This window comes from Hyla sarda, chromosome 9, assembly GCF_029499605.1.
Source record: "Hyla sarda isolate aHylSar1 chromosome 9, aHylSar1.hap1, whole genome shotgun sequence".
Classification (NCBI taxonomy): Eukaryota; Metazoa; Chordata; class Amphibia; order Anura; family Hylidae; genus Hyla; species Hyla sarda.
The window spans coordinates 10,471,047-10,492,283 of record NC_079197.1 but is presented as its reverse complement, the minus strand read 5'-3'; the positions used below and the strand labels follow the sequence as shown (position 1 = coordinate 10,492,283).

The 21,237-nt window shown below is 47.1% G+C and overlaps 1 protein-coding gene across 4 annotated transcripts in view; it reads right to left on the bottom strand.

The window, feature by feature from the left end:
• Positions 1-17,762, bottom strand: part of SYN1 (synapsin I) — a 101,165-nt gene extending 83,403 nt beyond the window's left edge. For 2 of the 4 annotated variants that reach the window (XM_056537702.1, XM_056537703.1), the window contains exon 1: positions 16,821-17,762. In XM_056537702.1, coding sequence (XP_056393677.1) covers positions 16,821-17,125 — 305 coding nt within the window. In that variant the 5' untranslated portion in view covers positions 17,126-17,762. The remainder of the gene's footprint in view (positions 1-16,820) is intronic. The other 2 variants (XM_056537705.1, XM_056537704.1) reach the window with 1 other exon arrangement.
• Between the last annotated feature and the right edge of the window lie 3,475 nt (positions 17,763-21,237).

The window sequence follows — 21,237 nt, the reverse complement described above, 5'->3', positions numbered from 1 at the left end:
TCCCATATACTCTTTTATACTCTCATATACTCTATTATACTCTTTTATACTCTTTTATACTCTCATATACTCTATTATACTCTATTATACTCTCATATACTCTTTTATACTCTCATATACTCTATTATACTCTCACATACTCTTTTATACTCTCATATACTCTATTATACTCTCATATACTCTATTATACTCTCACCTACTCTTTTATACTTTTTTATACTCTCATATACTCTATTATACTCTCATATACTCTATTATACTCTCATATACTCTTTTATACTCTCATATACTCTATTATACTCTCATATACTCTTTTATACTCTATTATACTCTTTTATACTCTCATATACTCTATTATACTCTCACCTACTTTTTTATACTCTTTTATACTCTCACTCTATTATACTCTCATATACTCTTTTATACTCTCATATACTCTTTTATACTATCATATAGTCTTTTATACTCTCATATACTCTTTTATACTCTCATATACTCTTTTATACTATCATATAGTCTTTTATACTCTCATATACTCTTTTATACTCTCATATACTCCATTATACTCTCATATAGGAGACTTGCACCACCGATTTCCGCCATTAGGGAGATCTTCATGAATATAAGAGGATTTCAGAGGAATCTCCATATATTGTAGCGTTATTATCATTCTCCACCCCAATAAACAGGCCGGCATATAAGTGACCCCAGTACAGACACAGGAGAGGACGTTCTACACTCCGGGGAGATATGAGGAACATCAGGCCATGACACTGGCTGATATACACTGACAGGCTACATTCTTCCCAATATTGATCCAATAAAGAAAAGAAACATGGCCGCCCCCACGGGTGACAGGAGCAATAAATATAACAAAGCCTTCCCTGAAAGGAGATTTCCCTGTAAATTATACAGGAACAGACAGATTACATGGAGGACTATATACTCTACATCCCCCTTTACACCAGTGTTTCCCGACCAGCGTGCCTCCAGCTGTTGCAAAACTACAACTCCCAGCATGCCTGGACAGCCAACGGCTGTCCGGGCATGCTGGGAGATGTAGTTTTGCAACAGCTGGGGGTTCACTATACTACAGACTCCATCACCAGTCGCTTCCATCTCCCCCCAACATTAAAGGGGTTATCCAGGAAAAAACTTTTTTTTATATATCAACTGGCTCCAGAAAGTTAAACAGATTTGTAAATTACTTCTATTAGAAAAAAATCTTAATCCTTTCAGTACTAATGAGCTTCTGAAGTTAAGGTTGTTCTTTTCTGTCTAAGTCCTCTCTGATGACACCTGTCTCGGGAACCGCCCAGTTTAGAAGAGGTTTTGCTATGGGGATTTGCTTCTAAACTGGGCGGTTCCCGAGACACGTGTCATCAGAGAGCACTTAGACTGAAAAGAACAACCTTAACTTCAGAAGCTCATAAGTACTGAAAGGATTAAGATTTTTTAATAGAAGTAATTTACAAATCTGTTTAACTTTCTGGAACCAGTTGATATATATATATATAAAAAAAGTTTATTCCTAGAATACCCCTTTAAGAACCAATACTCCGAAAGTCATTCAGAAAGTTTTCAGACCCTTTCACTTTTTCCACATTTTGTTATGTTGCTCATTGTGATAAATAAATAAATAAACAAATAAATGAATGTCCCCACTATTCTACCCTCAATATCCCATAATGACAAAGTGATAAGAGAATTTTTTTAAATGCCTGCAAATATTTTTTTTTAAATAAAAATTTCCTAAGACACCTGATATTTATCTCTGGCTCCTCCCATTTCTCCCCCTTGGTCGGATTCACCTGTGGTAAATTCATCTGATTGGACAGGATTTGCAAAGACACGGCCCTGTCTATATAAGGTCTCACAGCTGACAATGTATATCAGAGCAAACACCAAGACATGAGGCGGAAAGGACTGCCTGTAGAGCTCAGAGACGGGATTGTGTGGAGGTGCTGATCTGGAGAAGGGACAAACCATGTCTGCTGCACTGAAAGTTCCCAAGAGCCCCAGTGGTCTCCATAATTCTTACATGGGAGAAGAAGGAACAACCAGGACTCTTCCTAGAGCTGCCGCCCCAACAAACTAAGGAATCGGGGGAGAAGGGTCTTGGTAAGAGAAAACCGAAAACCCAATGGTCACTCTGAGCTCCAAAGATCCTGTGTACAGATGGGAGAAACTTCCAGAAGGTCCAGAACCATCACTGAGGCCTCCACAATCTGGACAGAAAGAAGAAAGAAGCCTCCTCAGTAATAACATGGAAGACGTCTGGAGATTACAGAGAAGATCTAAAGGATCAGACTGTGAGGGACAAGATTCTCTCGTCTGATGGAACAAAGATGGAAGTTTTTATCCTTAATACTGAACGTCATGTCTGGAGGAAACCAGGTACTGCCCATCACCCGCCCAATACCATCCCTACAGTGATCATGGTGGGGGCAGCATCATGTCTGGGGGAAACCAGGTACTGCCCATCACCCGCCCAATACCATCCCTACAGTGATCATGGTGGGGGCAGCATCATGTCTGGAGGAAACCAGGCACTGCCCATCACCTGCCCAATACCATCCCTACAGTGATCATGGTGGGGGCAGCATCATGTCTGGAGGAAACCAGGCACTGCCCATCACCTGCCCAATACCATACCTACAGTGATCATGGTGGGGGCAGCATCATGTCTGGAGGAAACCAGGCACTGCCCATCACCTGCCCAATACCATCCCTACAGTGATCATGGTGGGGGCAGCATCATGTCTGGAGGAAACCAGGCACTGCCCATCACCTGCCCAATACCATCCCTACAGTGATCATGGTGGGGGCAGCATCATGTCTGGGGGAAACCAGGCACTGCCCATCACCTGCCCAATACCATCCCTACAGTGATCATGGTGGGGGCAGCATCATGTCTGGGGGAAACCAGGTACTGCCCATCACCTGCCCAATACCATCCCTACAGTGATCATGGTGGGGGCAGCATCATGTCTGGAGGAAACCAGGTACTGCCCATCACCTGCCCAATACCATCCCTACAGTGATCGTGGTGGGGGCAGCATCATTTCTGGGGGAAACCAGGCACTACCCATCACCTGCCCAATACCATCCCTACAGTGATCATGGTGGGGGCAGCATCATGTCTGGGGGAAACCAGGTACTGCCCATCAACTGCCCAATACCATCCCTACAGTGATCATGGTGGGGGCAGCATCATGTCTGGAGGAAACCAGGCACTGTCCATCACCTGCCCAATACCATCCCTACAGTGATCATGGTGGGGGCCGCATCATATCTGGAGGAAACCAGGCACTGCCCATCACCTGCCCAATACCATCCCTACAGTGATCATGGTGGGGGCAGCATCATGTCTGGGGGAAACCAGGCACTGCCCATCACCTGCCCAATACCATCCCTACAGTCATCATGGTGGGGGCAGCATTATGCTGTGGGGATAGGGAGACTGATCAGGATTGAGGGGAAAGCTGAATTTAGCAAAGTACAGAGATATTCTTAATAGAAACTTAATCCAGAACACTCTGGACCTTAAACTGGGATCATTCACCTCCCAACAAGACAATGACCCGCAGAGACGGAACCAAATGGAACAGGAGAGACCTGAAAATGAGAATAATGGGGGAAAGTGCCAAAAATGCGGGTGTGTAAACCTTTTGGCCTCGTCCCCAAGAAGACAGGAGGCCGGAATCACTGTCAAAAGAGCTTCACCTAAGTCCTGAGGAAAGGGTATGAAACCTTTTCACTTTGTCATTATGGGATATTGAGGGCAGAAAAAAGCACAAGGAGCAACATAACAAAACAAAAATATTCTTATACTGCCCCCTATGTACACGTGTAGGGGAGATTTATCAAAACCTGTGTAGAGGAAGAAGAGTGAGGCAGTTGTCCAAAGCAGCCAATCAGATCACTTCTCTTTGGGCAACTGCACCGCTCTCCCCTTTACACAGGTTTTGGTAAATCTCCCCCGTGTACATCCATATTTCTTCCTTACACTTTAGATCTAAATAATGAATAATAATAATAATAAGCCCCAATATTCTACCCTTCTTCCTCCCCATGTTCCTGACCGTCCTCTCTCATCCCCTTTTCATTACCTCATCCTCTGGACTTAGATCAATGTCCTATCATCCATTATGGCGCACAATGAATAACCTCTCTTCGTGACCTTTGCTCTTCTCCTCCCTCTTCCCATCTCCATCGATGACCTTACATTTTCCTATCATCTCTTCATGTTACTCCGTGACCCTTCAGCTGCCCATAGACCTTAGAGAACCACTGCCCAAAAATAATCCTCAAGGTGACCAGAAACACTGGACACTTGTTATTAGACCCCACCATTACTTGGGGGAATCATCTGACATTTAGTGGGGGGTCTTCCCACCCATAGTAATGACGTCACCCATCTCCTGAGTTTCTCCTTGCACGGTAGCCCTCCTGGCTACCTAGTTGTGATACTACACCAGCTCTGTGCACCCTACGTCCTCATCATCATGGTTGTCCCCCTGATCATATCGTAAGGACACATCCATACACATCAAAACCTTTTTCTCTCTATGGACATCATCGGACAACCCTAGTTGACCAGTCTCCAGGGGACAACACCAAGCCGGTTGGTACATTATTCTCTAGATGTTAGGATGGTCTTCTCTTACCCCCATTATTTGATCAGACTCCCATCCCAGCCCCCATAACCATCTCAGTCTATCACTCAGGTTTCCTTGAGTCACCACTGACAGACATTGCCTCCAATCTCTGAGACTCTTCTTGTCTATCCCGATCACTCGATAACGTTGTACCCCATCTCATGAGTATCTCTTTGCACGGTGGCACTCATGGAGACCCATCTGGGCATACTACACCAGCTCTGTGCACCCTACGTTCTCTTGGCTGTCCCACACGTCGGACTCCCACTGGTAAAAAGCCATACGCCATCAAGTCATATGGTTAGAAAACCTTCTTCTCTCTATACGAAAACCGGAAGGCTATGAAAACTTACTTCCCGAGATGAAGGCGCTTGCTCCAGAAGAGGTACTGACATTTTTTTATTTTATGTTGGCAACATAAAATAAAAATTGTTCATCTAGGGAAGCAAGTTTTCATAGCCTTCCGATTTTCATCAATATACCGTACCTGACGTTGTCATCTCCGGCACTTCCCTGTGCCAGCTGCCCCATACCTTGGCTTTCCCAACGCTACTGTAGGTGTTGTGCTCTGAGCGCAACACCTTAGGGTAAGGAGCCTCATTTTTATTACTGCTTCATTATACCCAAGCGGTACTCACGAGGGGCGCCCCCTGCTGTCTTTTTTGTTTCTTTCATTTTTCTTCTCTCTATAGACATCATCAGACAACCCTAGATGACCAGTGTCCAGGGGACAACACCAAGCTCCTGGGCACAGTAAGTTCTTCGCTATAAAGAATTATTATTTTTTTTTCCGCCTGACCACAGTGCTCTCTGCTGACACCTCTGCCCATGTCAGGAACTGTCCAGAGCTCCTACTCTGGACAGTTGCTGACATGGGCAGAGGTGTCAGCAGAGAGCACTGTGGTCAGGCAGAAAAAAAAAAAATAAGTACTTCCTGTGGAGCATAAAGAAGCTGATAAATACTGGAAGGATTAAGATTTTTTAATAGAAGTAATATACAAATCTGTTTAACTTTCTGGCACCAGTTGATTTAAAAATAAAAAATGTTTTCAGTGGAGTACCCCTTTAAGGGCTTTACTCCAGCACCAGCAGTCTTATCAGATGACCAGGTGCAGTGATCAAACCCCACACCCCTCTCTCTGCAAAGCCAGAGGATTTATTAGGAAATGCAGGCCTGCAAAAAAATTCAATTAGTATGGCTGAAACAAAAAAAAAAACAAAAAAAAAAACAAGCCTGCCACATCAGCTAAAACAGGTAAGCAAAAGGCATACACAAGAACCTCTATGTTATTCTCTAATAGCAGCCGTTGGCTGTTCGGGCATACTGGGAATTGTATTTTTGCAACAGCTGGAGACACACTTTGGAAAACACTACCCTTCGGTTGTGGAGGACTTTATCCTTCCATGGACGCCCATTCATATGAATGTAAGAGCAGGAGAAACATAGGTTAATGGATCTGTGGGTGATCAGCTGATCCCCTGGGGCGGCCGTCGTAGAGGGGGGGGGGGGGGGGGTCTGACTTGATGGTGTAAGGAGGGATGCTCCCTCCCTTACTGGTGGAGGCTCAAGTAAATTACTGGAGTAGGAGTCGGCTTAGGAACATTGAGAAACACGTTGTGACCTCTATAGTCACTCACATCCCACATTTTCATCATTATTATGACTATCTATGCCCCCCGGACTGTACATAACATCACACGCAGGTTGGTGCGGCCACTAGCCCCTCGCGCCTGGTGCTCGGCTGCTGCAATTATTTCCTGTTGGCCAAATCAGCCGATGCCATCTGCTCCCCCCTCATCCTCAATGCTACAAGGCTCCGTGCCTGAGGCTGTGACTGCATGCAGGGGATGATGGGGTGTGGGCACAAAGGGGTTAAACTGACTTTGTATATCATGTGATGTGCATTAGCTTTACTAGAGTAAAGGGTTAACACATGCATGGTGCCCATTCTAACCCTACATTGTGCCTGTTCTATCCCTACATGGTGCCCTTTCTATCCCTACATGGTGCCCGTTCTAACCCTACATGGTGCCCATTCTATCCCTGCATGGTGCCCGTTCTAAGCCTATATGGTGTCCGTTCTAACCAAGCATGGTTCCCGTTCTAACCCTACATGGTGCCCATTCTAACCCTACATGGTGCCCATTCTATCCCTGCATGGTGCCCGTTCTAAGCCTATATGGTGTCCGTTCTAACCAAGCATGGTGCCCGTTCTAATCCTACATGGTGCCCGTTCTAACCCCTACATGGTGCCTGTTCTAACCCTGCATGGTGCCCATTCTAACCCTACATGGTTCCCGTTCTAACCATGCATGGTGCCCGTTCTAACCCTGCATGGTGCCCATTCTAACCCTGCATGGTGCCTGTTCTAACCCTGCATGGTGCCCGTTCTAACCCTACATGGTGCCCATTCTATCGCTACACGGTGCCCATTCTATCCCTACATGGTGCCTGTTCTATCCCTACATGGTGCCCGTTCTAACCCTACATGGTGCCCATTCTATCCCTACATTGTGCCTGTTCTATCCCTACATAGTGCCCGTTCTAACCCTACATGGTGCCCGTTCTAACCATGCATGTTGCCCGTTCTAACCCTACATGGTCCCCGTTCAAACCCTACATGGTGCCCATTCTAACCCTACATGGTGCCTGTTCTATCCCTACATGGTGCCCGTTCTAACCCTACATGGTCCCCGTTCTAACCCTACTAACCCACTAGGAGCTCTGAAGGACATGTAGTGAATTCTGCAATATCAAAGCAAAGGAAATATATCTGCGGCATTATCCGAACAAATGATGGATGCCGGATTATGGGATATTCTGGTTATGGGAAGAACTGCACTGTATTTATCACATCTAAGCATTGGTCTTCACTTCTCGTTCCAATACCCCCTCGTGGCCCACCATTGTGTAGTCATAGGCAGCCATCATCAGGAGAATCTCACATATCACAACATAACTCCATGTGTTATAAGGAAAGTAGAAAGGGTAATAAAATAAATAAATGAATGAATATATATATATATATATATATATATATATATATATATACTATACTATCCCATCCCACCAAACTCTGCCCAAACCTTTAAATTCCCCGCTCACCCTTCACATGACCCACCAACCACTGCCCTCTTCTATCTAGTCCACCTATAATGCAGCCATCTTTTCCCTGCCCTTCCCCAAATCAAACTATACCATGTCCTTCCCCAGCCCCATTGTACTCTGCCCTTCCCCAAGTCAACTAGTTCCCTTCCCATAATCACCCAATACCCTGCCCTTCTCCTAGTTATTCCAATATCACCTGATACCCTTCCCTACCTCAGGTCACCCCTACACCAGCCCTTATTCTACATATATTAACATTATACCCTGCCCTTCCTCATATTATCCCTATACCCTGCCCTTCCTCATATCATCCTTATACCCTGCCCTTCCTATATCATCCCTATACCCTGCCCTTCCTTATATTATCCCTATACCCTGCCCTTCCTATATCATCCCTATACCCTGCCCTTCCTCATATCATCCTTATACCCTGCCCTTCCTGTATCACCCCTATACCCTGCCCTTCCTATATCACCCCTATACCCTGCCCTTCCTATATCATCCCTATACCCTGCCCTTCCTATATCATCCCTATACCCTGCCCTTCCTATATCACCCCTATACCCTGCCCTTCCTATATCATCCCTATACCCTGCCCTTCCTATATCATCCCTATACCCTGCCCTTCTTACATCATCCCTATACCCTGCCCTTCCTATATCATCCCTATACCCTGCCCTTCCTATATCATCCCTATACCCTGCCCTTCCTATATCACCCCTATACCCTGCCCTTCCTATATCATCCCTATACCCTGCCCTTCTTATATCATCCCTATACCCTGCCCTTCCTATATCATCCCTATACCCTGCCCTTCTTATATCATCCCTATACCCTGCCCTTCTTATAGCATCCCTATACCCTGCCCTTCCTATATCATCCCTATACCCTGCCCTTCTTATATCATCCCTATACCCTGCCCTTCCTATATCATCCCTATACCCTGCCCTTCCTATATCATCCCTATACCCTGCCCTTCTTATATCATCCCTATACCCTGCCCTTCTTATATCATCCCTATACCCTGCCCTTCTTATATCATCCCTATACCCTGCCCTTCTTACATCATCCCTATACCCTGCCCTTCTTATATCATCCCTATACCCTGCCCTTCCTCATATCATCCCTATACCCTGCCCTTCCTATATCATCCCTATACCCTGCCCTTCCTATATCATCCCTATATCCTGCCCTTCCTATATCATCCCTATACCCTGCTCTTCTTATATCATCCCTATACCCTGCCCTTCCTATATCATCCCTATACCCTGCCCTTCTTATATCATCCCTATACCCTGCCCTTCTTATATCATCCCTATACCCTGCCCTTCCTATATCATCCCTATACCCTGCCCTTCCTATATCATCCCTATACCCTGCCCTTCTTATATCATCCCTATACCCTGCCCTTCCTATATCATCCCTATACCCTGCCCTTCTTATATCATCCCCATACCCTGCCCTTCTTATATCATCCCTATACCCTGCCCTTCTTATATCATCCATATACCCTGCCCTTCTTATATCATCCCTATACCCTGCCCTTCCTATATCATCCCTATACCCTGCCCTTCCTATATCATCCCTATACCCTGCTCTTCTTATATCATCCCTATACCCTGCCCTTCCTATATCATCCCTATACCCTGCCCTTCCTATATCATCCCTATACCCTGCCCTTCTTATATCATCCCTATACCCTGCTCTTCTTATATCATCCCTATACCCTGCCCTTCCTATATCATCCCTATACCCTGCTCTTCTTATATCATCCCTATACCCTGCCCTTCCTATATCATCCCTATACCCTGCCCTTCCTATATCATCCCTATACCCTGCCCTTCCTATATCATCCCTATACCCTGCCCTTCCTATATCATCCCTATACCCTGCTCTTCTTATATCATCCCTATACCCTGCCCTTCCTATATCATCCCTATACCCTGCCCTTCTTATATCATCCCTATACCCTGCCCTTCTTATATCATCCCTATACCCTGCCCTTCTTATATCATCCCTATACCCTGCCATTCCTCATATCATCCCTATACCCTGCCTTTCCTATATCATCCCTATACCCTGCCCTTCCTATATCATCCCTATACCCTGCCCTTCTTACATCATCCCTATACCCTGCCCTTCCTATATCATCCCTATACCCTGCCCTTCCTATATCATCCCTATACCCTGCCCTTCTTATATCACCCCTATACCCTGCCCTTCTTATATCATCCCTATACCCTGCCCTTCCTATATCATCCCTATACCCTGCCCGTCCTATATCATCCCTATACCCTGCCCTTCCTATATCATCCCTATACCCTGCCCTTCTTATATCATCCCTATACCCTGCCCTTCTTATATCATCCCTATACCCTGCCCTTCCTATATCATCCCTATACCCTGTTCTTCCTCATATCATCCTTATATCCTGCCCTTCCTATATCACCCCTATACCCTGCCCTTCTTATAGCATCCCTATACCCTGCCCTTCTTATAGCATCCCTATACCCTGCCCTTCTTATATCATCCCTATACCCTGCCCTTCCTCATATCATCCCTATACCCTGCCCTTCCTATATCATCCCTATACCCTGCCCTTCTTATATCATCCCTATACCCTGCCCTTCCTATATCATCCCTATACCCTGCCCTTCTTATATCATCCCCATACCCTGCCCTTCTTATATCATCCCTATACCCTGCCCTTTCTCATATCATCCCTATACCCTGCCCTTCCTCATATCATCCCTATACCCTGCCCTTCCTACATCATCCCTATACCCTGCCCTTCCTATATCATCCCTATACCCTGCCCTTCCTATATCATCCCTATACCCTGACCTTCCTCATATCATCCCTATACCCTGCCCTTCCTATATCATCCCTATACCCTGCCCTTCCTATATCATCCCTATACCCTGCCCTTCTTATATCATCCCTATACCCTGCCCTTCCTATATCATCCCTATACCCTGCCCTTCTTATATCACCCCTATACCCTGCCCTTCCTATATCATCCCTATACCCTGCCCTTCCTATATCATCCCTATACCCTGCCCTTCCTATATCATCCCTATACCCTGCCCTTCCTATATCATCCCTATACCCTGCCCTTCCTCATATCATCCCTATACCCTGCCCTTCCTATATCATCCCTATACCCTGCCCTTCTTATATCATCCCTATACCCTGCCCTTCTTATATCACCCCTATACCCTGCCCTTCCTATATCATCCCTACACCCTGCCCTTCTTATATCATCCCTATACCCTGTCCTTCCTATATCATCCCCATACCCTGCCCTTCTTATATCATCCCTATACCCTGCCCTTCTTATATCATCTCTATACCCTGCCCTTCTTATATCATCCCTATACCCTGCCCTTCTTATATCATCCCTATACCCTGCCCTTCTTATATCATCCCTATACCCTGCCCTTCCTATATCATCCCTATACCCTGCCCTTCCTATATCATCCCTATACCCTGCCCTTCCTATATCATCCCTACACCCTGCCCTTCTTATATCATCCCTATACCCTGCCCTTCCTATATCATCCCAATACCCTGCCCTTCTTATATCATCCCTATACCCTGCCCTTCCTATATCATCCCCATACCATGCCCTTCTTATATCATCCCTATACCCTGCCCTTCCTATATCATCCCCATACCCTGCCCTTCTTATATCATCCCTATACCCTGCCCTTCTTATATCATCCCTATACCCTGCCCTTCCTCATATCATCCCTATACCCTGCCCTTCCTATATCATCCCTATACCCTGCCCTTCCTATATCATCCATATACCCTGCCCTTCCTATATCATCCCTATACCCTGCCCTTCCTCATATCATCCCTATACCCTGCCCTTCCTATATCATCCCTATACCCTGCCCTTCCTATATCATCCCTATACCCTGCCTTTCTTATATCATCCCTATACCCTGCCCTTTCTCATATCATCCCTATACCCTGCCTTTCTTATATCATCCCTATACCCTGCCTTTCCTATATCATCCCTATACCCTGCCCTTCCTATATCATCCCTATACCCTGCCCTTCCTATATCATCCCTACACCCTGCCCTTCTTATATCATCCCTATACCCTGTCCTTCCTATATCATCCCCATACCCTGCCCTTCTTATATCATCCCTATACCCTGCCCGTCCTATATCATCCCTATACCCTGCCCTTCCTATATCATCCATATACCCTGCCCTTCCTATATCATCCCTATACCCTGCCCTTCTTATAGCACCCCTATACCCTGCCCTTCTTATATCATCCCTATACCCTGCCCTTCCTATATCATCCCTATACCCTGCCCTTCTTATATCATCCCTATACCCTGCCCTTCATCATGTCATCCCTATACCCTGCCCTTCCTATATCATCCCTATACCCTGCCCTTCCTATATCATCCCTATACCCTGCCCTTCTTATATCACCCATATACCCTGCCCTTCCTCATATCATCCCTATACCCTGCCCTTCCTCATATCATCCCTATACCCTGCCCTTCCTATATCATCCCTATACCCTGCCCTTCCTATATCATCCCTATACCCTGCCCTTCTTATATCATCCCTATACCCTGCCCTTCTTATATCATCCCTATACCCTGCCCTTCTTATATCATCCCTATACCCTGCCCTTCTTATATACTCCCTATACCCTTCCCTTCTTATATCATCCCTATACCCTGCCCTTCTTATATCATCCCTATACCCTGCCCTTCTTATATCATCCCTATACCCTGCCCTTCTTATATAATCCCTATACCCTTCCCTTCTTATATCATCCCTATACCCTGCCCTTCTTATATAATCCCTATACCCTGCCCTTCTTATATCATCCCTATACCCTGCCCTTCTTATATCATCCCTATACCCTGCCCTTCTTATATCATCCCTATACCCTGCCCTTCCTATATCATCCCTATACCCTGCCCTTCTTATATCATCCCTATACCCTGCCCTTCTTATATCATCCCTATACCCTGCCCTTCCTATATCATCCCTATACCCTGCCCTTCCTATATCATCCCTATACCCTGCCCTTCTTATATCATCCCTATACCCTGCCCTTCCTATATCATCCCTATACCCTGCCCTTCCTATATCATCCCTATACCCTGCCCTTCCTATATCATCCCTATACCCTGCCCTTCTTATGTCATCCCTATACCCTGCCCTTCTTATATCATCCCTATACCCTGCCCTTCTTATATCATCCCTATACCCTGTCCTTCTTATATCATCCCTATACCCTGCCCTTCTTATATCATCCCTATACCCTGCCCTTCCTATATCATCCCTATACCCTGCCTTTCCTATATCATCCCTATACCCTGCCCTTCTTATATCATCCCTATACCCTGCCCTTCTTATATCATCCCTATACCCTGCCCTTCTTATATTATCCCTATACCCTGCCCTTCCTATATCATCCCTATACCCTGCCCTTCCTCATATCATCCCTATACCCTGCCCTTCTTATATCATCCCTATACCCTGCCCTTCTTATATCATCCCTATACCCTGCCCTTCTTATATCATCCCTATACCCTGCCCTTCCTCATATCATCCCTATACCCTGCCCTTCCTCATATCATCCCTATACCCTGCCCTTCCTATATCATCCCTATACCCTGCCCTTCCTCATGTCATCCCTACACCCTGCCCTTCTTATATCATCCCTATACCCTGCCCTTCTTATATCATCCCTATATCCTGCCCTTCTTATATCATCCCTATATCCTGCCCTTCCTATATCATCCCTATACCCTGCCCTTCCTATATCATCCCTATACCCTGCCCTTCCTCATGTCATCCCTATACCCTGCCCTTCTTATATCATCCCTATACCCTGCCCTTCCTATATCATCCCTATACCCTGCCCTTCCTATATCATCCCTATACCCTGCCCTTCCTATATCATCCCTATACCCTGCCCTTCCTATATCATCCCTATACCTGCCCTTCTTATATCATCCCTATACCCTGCCCTTCTTATATCATCCCTATACCCTGCCCTTCTTATATAATCCCTATACCCTGCCCTTCTTATATCATCCCTATACCCTGCCCTTCTTATATCATCCCTATACCCTGCCCTTCCTCATATCATCCTTATACCCTGCCCTTCTTATATCATCCCTATACCCTGCCCTTCTTATATCATCCCTATACCCTGCCCTTCTTATATCATCCCTATACCCTGCCCTTCCTATATCATCCCTATACCCTGTCCTTCCTATATCATCCCTATACCCTGCCCTTCTTATATCATCCCCATACCCTGCCCTTATAATATCATCCCTATACCCTGCCCTTCCTCATATCATCCCTATACCCTGCCCTTCCTCATATCATCCCTATACCCTGCCCTTCCTCATATCTTCCCTATACCCTGCCCTTCCTATATCATCCCTATACCCTGCCCTTCTTATATCATCCCCATACCCTGCCCTTATAATATCATCCCTATACCCTGCCCTTCCTCATGTCATCCCTACACCCTGCCCTTCTTATATCATCCCTATACCCTGCCCTTCCTCATATCATCCCTATACCCTGCCCTTCTTATATCATCCCTATACCCTGCCCTTCTTATATCATCCCTATACCCTGCCCTTCTTATATCATCCCTATACCCTGCCCTTCTTATATCATCCCTATACCCTGCCCTTCCTATATCATCCCTATACCCTGCCCTTCCTATATCATCCCTATACCCTGCCCTTCCTATATCATCCCTATACCCTGCCCTTCCTCATGTCATCCCTATACCCTGCCCTTCTTATATCATCCCTATACCCTGCCCTTCCTATATCATCCCTATACCCTGCCCTTCCTATATCATCCCTATACCTGCCCTTCTTATATCATCTCTATACCCTGCCCTTCTTATATCATCCCTATACCCTGCCCTTCTTATATCATCCCTATACCCTGCCCTTCTTATATCATCCCTATACCCTGCCCTTCCTATATCATCCCTATACCCTGCCCTTCCTATATCATCCCTATACCCTGCCCTTCCTATATCATCCCTATACCCTGCCCTTCTTATATCATCCCTATACCCTGCCCTTCTTATATAATCCCTATACCCTGCCCTTCTTATATCATCCCTATACCCTGCCCTTCCTATATCATCCCTATACCCTGCCCTTCCTATATCATCCCTATACCCTGCCCTTCTTATATCATCCCTATACCCTGCCCTTCCTATATCATCCCTATACCTGCCCTTCTTATATCATCTCTATACCCTGCCCTTCCTCATATCATCCCTATACCCTGCCCTTCTTATATAATCCCTATACCCTGCCCTTCTTATATCATCCCTATACCCTGCCCTTCTTATATCATCCCTATACCCTGCCCTTCTTATATCATCCCTATACCCTGCCCTTCTTATATCATCCCTATACCCTGCCCTTCCTATATCATCCCTATACCTGCCCTTCCTATATCATCCCTATACCCTGCCCTTCTTATATCATCCCTATACCCTGCCCTTCTTATATCATCCCTATACCCTGCCCTTCCTATATCATCCCTATACCCTGCCCTTCTTATATCATCCCTATACCCTGCCCTTCCTATATCATCCCTATACCTGCCCTTCTTATATCATCCCCATACCCTGCCCTTCTTATATCATCCCTATACCCTGCCCTTCTTATATCATCCATATACCCTGCCCTTCTTATATCATCCCTATACCCTGCCCTTCCTCATATCATCCCTATACCCTGCCCTTCTTATATCATCCCTATACCCTGCCCTTCTTATATCATCCCTATACCCTGCCCTTCCTATATCATCCCTATACCCTGCCCTTCTTATATCATCCCTATACCCTGCCCTTCTTATATCATCCCTATACCCTGCCCTTCTTATATCATCCCTATACCCTGCCCTTCCTATATCACCCCTATACCCTGCCCTTATTCTACATATATTAATATTATACCCTGATCTTCCTTATACCCTGCCTACTTCCTCTGCCCTTACCTATTGCCTCTGCCCTTACCTACTTCCTCTGCCCTTACCTACTTCCTCTGCCCTTACCTTTTTCCTCTGCCCTTACCTACTTCCTCTGCCCTTACCTACTGCCTCTTTAGTGACTCATCTCAACAGCCAGACACTGACTCTAATTTATCTCAATCTGATCCCTTCTCCCCCTGTACCCAACTACTCTTGTCTGTTCTCCACTTGTACCCACCTGACTTCTGCCCTACACACTGTGTCCATCTACCCTTCTCCACCTGTACCCACACACTCCCCACCTTTCACCATCTGTTACCAACTACTCCCTGGCCCTCTTCACCTGTACTCACCTACCCCATGCTGTTCTCCACTTGCACCCACCTACTCTTTGCTGTTCTCCAACTGTACCCAGCTCACCTCTGCCCTTCACAGGTATACCCATCTACCCATTCCCACCTGTACCCACCTACCCTTTACCTGTACCCACCTATACCCCAGCCTTTCACCACCTGTACCCACCTACCCCTTGACCCTCTCCACATGTACCTACCTATCTTATGCCCATCTCCACCTGTACCCACCTACTCCCTGCCCTTCTCCATCTGCACTCACCTAATTCCTCTCTACCAGTCTACCCTATGACCTTCCGATAAACCACTTCTGACCTATCCTGATACCCCAGACCCTGCCCTTCACTCCATGCCCAGTCCGTGCCCTCTGCTCTTCTCCTCTATATCCTGCCCTTCACCCCTCATGCCCTGACCTTTAACCCTCATGCCTTGACCTTTACCCCCCATGCCCTGACCTTTACCCCTCACACCCTAACCTTTACCCCTCACGCCCTGACCTTTACCCCTCACGCCCTGACCTTTACCCCTCATGCCCTGCCCTTTACCCCTCACTCCCTGACCTTTACCCCTCACGTCCTGACCTTTACCCCCATGCCCTGACCTTTACCCCTCATGCCCTGACCTGTACCCCTTACACCCTGACCTGTACCCCTCATGTCCCGACCTGTACCCCATCCCCATCCCGTGCTCACCAGTCGGTGTGGGGCTCGTCCACCACCAGCAGCACCTTGGCCCCTCTGGCCGCCGCCCCGGACACCCCCCCGGCCGCCGTGGACACCTGCTCGCTGAGGGCGGCCGTGGTCTGCTTCACCGCATTGGACAGGGAGGAGAAGAAGCCGCCGCCGCCTCCCCCGGCGCTGGGCTCCGGTGACACTGCCGGGGAGACTGCGGGCGGCGGGGCGGGGTGGTCCGGACGCTGCAGGTCGCTCATGTAGCCGTTGGGCAGGTTGGCCATGAAGTTACTGTCCGACAGGCGGCGCCGCAGGTAATTCATCATGTGCTCCGGGCCGGGGCTCGCTCCTGATCGGGGGTCTATGGGTACTGTCACCGGTGACCGCTGAGGTGCTCGGCTCTGACCGGCAGGGACCCGGTATCACGGCTCCAGTCACCGATCAGGTCCCCGCAGAATTGGTGACCGATCGCGGACAGATCCTCTGCCGACCGGACCGGGAGACGATGGAGAGCCGCCAGGTGCTCGGGCGGCGGAGGAGGACGGAGCCGGGAGAGGATGGAGAGCCGCCAGGTGCTCGGGCGGCGGAGGAGGACGGAGCCGGGAGAGGATGGAGAGCCGCCAGGTGCTCGGGCGGCGGAGGAGGACGGAGCCGGGAGAGGATGGAGAGCCGCCAGGTGCTCGGGCGGCGGAGGGGGACGGAGCCGGGAGAGGATGGAGAGCCGCCAGGTGCTCGGGCGGCGGAGGAGGACGGAGCCGGGAGAGGATGGAGAGCCGCCAGGTGCTCGGGCGGCGGAGGAGGACGGAGCCGGGAGAGGATGGAGAGCCGCCAGGTGCTCGGGCGGCGGAGGAGGACGGAGCCGGGAGAGGATGGAGAGCCGCCAGGTGCTCCGGCCGCTCCGCTCGTTGCTCTTCAATCTGTCTCCTCGACGACCGAGCCAGAAGAGCATCTCCCACCCCCCTCCCCCCGGTCACTTGGTCTCTCCATCCGACTCCCCTCTCTGCAACCATGGAAAAGTCCAGACCCCTAATCAATTAAACGGGGTAAGGATGTGCCAAGTGAAAAAAAAGGGGAGGCGGGGTGGTGATGGTGAATCACCTACAACCCTCCCTCTATGACGCGGAGAAATGGTGCAGTCCGGTACCCAAAGGAAGAAGTAGGAAAGATGGAGAGAAGGCAGCACTGACAGAGGAGGAAGGATGACAGGGAGAAACATTATAGAAAGAGAGAAAGACTGTGTATATAGAGAGGAGAGACTACAGAGAGAGGCTGGGGGTATATAGAGACTGTACAGAGAGAGGCTGGGGTATAAAGAGAGACTGTACAGAGAGAGGCTGGGGTATATAGAGAGACTGTACAGAGAGAGGCTGGGGGTATATAGAGACTGTACAGAGGCTGGGGGTATATAGAGAGACTGTACAGAGAGAGGCTGGGGGTATATAGAGACTGTACAGAGGCTGGGGGTATATAGAGAGACTGTACAGAGAGAGGCTGGGGGTATATAGAGACTGTACAGAGAGAGGCTGGGGGTATATAGAGACTGTACAGAGAGAGGCTGGGGGTATATAGAGACTGTACAGAGAGAGGCTGGGGGTATATAGAGACTGTACAGAGAGAGGCTGGGGGTATATATAGAGACTGTACAGAGAGAGGCTGGGGGTATATATATATAGAGACTGTACAGAGAGAGGCTGGGGTATATATATATAGAGACTGTACAGAGAGAGGCTGGGGTATATATATATAGAGACTGTACAGAGAGAGGCTGGGGGGTATATATATATAGAGACTGTACAGAGAGAGGCTGGGGGTATATATAGAGACTGTACAGAGAGAGGCTGGGGGTATATATATATAGACTGTACAGAGAGAGGCTGGGGGTATATATATAGAGACTGTACAGAGAGAGGCTGGGGGTATATATAGAGACTGTACAGAGAGAGGCTGGGGGTATATAGAGACTACAGAGAGAGGCTGGGGGTATATATAGAGACTGTACAGAGAGAGGCTGGGGGTATATATATAGAGACTGTACAGAGAGAGGCTGGGGGTACATAGAGACTGTACAGAGAGAGGCTGGGGGTATATATAGAGACTGTACAGAGAGAGGCTGGGGGTATATAGAGACTACAGAGAGAGGCTGGGGGTATATATAGAGAGGCTGGGGTATATATATAGAGACTGTACAGAGAGAGGCTGGGGTATATAGAGAGAGGCTGGGGTATATATATAGAGACTGCACAGAGAGAGGCTGGGGTATATAGAGACTGTACAGAGAGAGGCTGGGGGTATATAGAGACTACAGAGAGAGGCTGGGGGTATATATATAGAGAGACTGTACAGAGAGAGGCTGGGGTATATATATATAGAGAGAGAGACTGTACAGAGAGAGGCTGGGGTATATATATAGAGAGAGAGACTGTACAGAGAGAGGCTGGGGGTATATATATATAGAGAGACTGTACAGAGAGAGGCTGGGGGTATATATATAGAGAGACTGTACAGAGAGAGGCTGGGGGTATATATATAGAGAGACTGTACAGAGAGAGGCTGGGGTATATATATATAGAGAGAGACTGTACAGAGAGAGGCTGGGGGTATATATATAGAGAGAGACTGTACAGAGAGAGGCTGGGGGTATATATATAGAGAGACTGTACAGAGAGAGGCTGGGGTATATATATATAGAGAGAGACTGTACAGAGATAGGCTGGGGTATATATATATATAGACTGTACAGAGATAGGCTGGGGGTATATAGAGAGACTGTACAGAGAGAGGCTGGGGTATATATATATATAGACTGTACAGAGAGAGGCTGGGGTATATATATATAGACTGTACAGAGAGAGGCTGGGGGTATATATATAGACTGTACAGAGAGAGGCTGGGGTATATATATATATAGACTGTACAGAGAGAGGCTGGGGTATATATATATAGACTGTACAGAGAGAGGCTGGGGGTATATAGGGATACTGTACAGAGAGAGGCTGGGGGGTATATATATAGACTGTACAGAGAGAGGCTGGGGTATATATATATATAGACTGTACAGAGAGAGGCTGGGGTATATATATATAGACTGTACAGAGAGAGGCTGGGGGTATATAGGGATACTGTACAGAGAGAGGCTGGGGGGTATATATATAGACTGTACAGAGAGAGGCTGGGGGTATATATATATAGAGAGAGAGACTGTACAGAGAGAGGCTGGGGGTATATATAGAGAGAGAGACTGTACAGAGAGAGGCTGGGGGTATATATATATAGAGAGAGACTGTACAGAGAGAGGCTGGGGTATATATATATATATATATATATATATATATATATATATATATATATAAAGACTGTACAGAGAGAGGATGGGAGTATATATAGAGAGACTGTACAGAGAGAGGCTGGGGGTATATAGGGAAACTGTACAGAGAGAGGCTGGGGGTATATATATATATATATATATATATATATATATATTATATATATATATATATATATATATATAAAGACTGTACAGAGAGAGGCTGGGAGTATATATAGAGAGACTGTACAGAGAGAGGCTGGGGGTATATAGGGATACTGTACAGAGAGAGGCTGGGGGGTATATATATATATATATATAGACTGTACAGAGAGAGGCTGGGGGTATATAGGGATACTGTACAGAGAGAGGCTGGGGGGTATATATATATATAGACTGTACAGAGAGAGGCTGGGGGTATATATATAGAGAGACTGTACAGAGAGAGGCTGGGGGTATATATATATATAGACTGTACAGAGAGAGGCTGGGGGTATATATAGAGCGACTGTACAGAGAGAGGCTGGGGTATATAGAGAGACTGTACAGAGAGAGGCTGGGGGTATATATAGAGAGACTGTACAGAGAGAGGTTGGGGGTATATATAGAGAGACTGTACAGAGAGAGGCTGGGGGTATATATAGAGCGACTGTACAGAGAGAGGCTGGGGGTATATATAGAGAGACTGTACAGAGAGAGGCTGGGGTATATAGAGAGACTGTACAGAGAGAGGCTGGGGGTATATATAGAGAGACTGTACAGAGAGAGGTTGGGGGTATATATAGAGAGACTGTACAGAGGCTGGGAGTATATAGAGAGACTGTACAGAGAGAGGCTGGGGGTATATATAGAGACTGTACAGAGAGAGGCTGGGGGTATATATAGGGATACTGTACAGAGAGAGGCTGGGGGTATATATAGAGAGACTGTACAGAGAGGCTGGGGGTATATATAGAGACTGTACAGAGAGAGGCTGGGGGTATATAGGGATACTGTACAGAGAGAGGCTGGGGGTATATATAGGGATACTGTACAGAGAGAGGCTGAGGGTATATATAGAGCGGAGAGACTGTAACATAGGGGGGGGGGGGGAGGGTATGAGCAGAGAGAGGTTGGGGGTATATATAGAGAGAC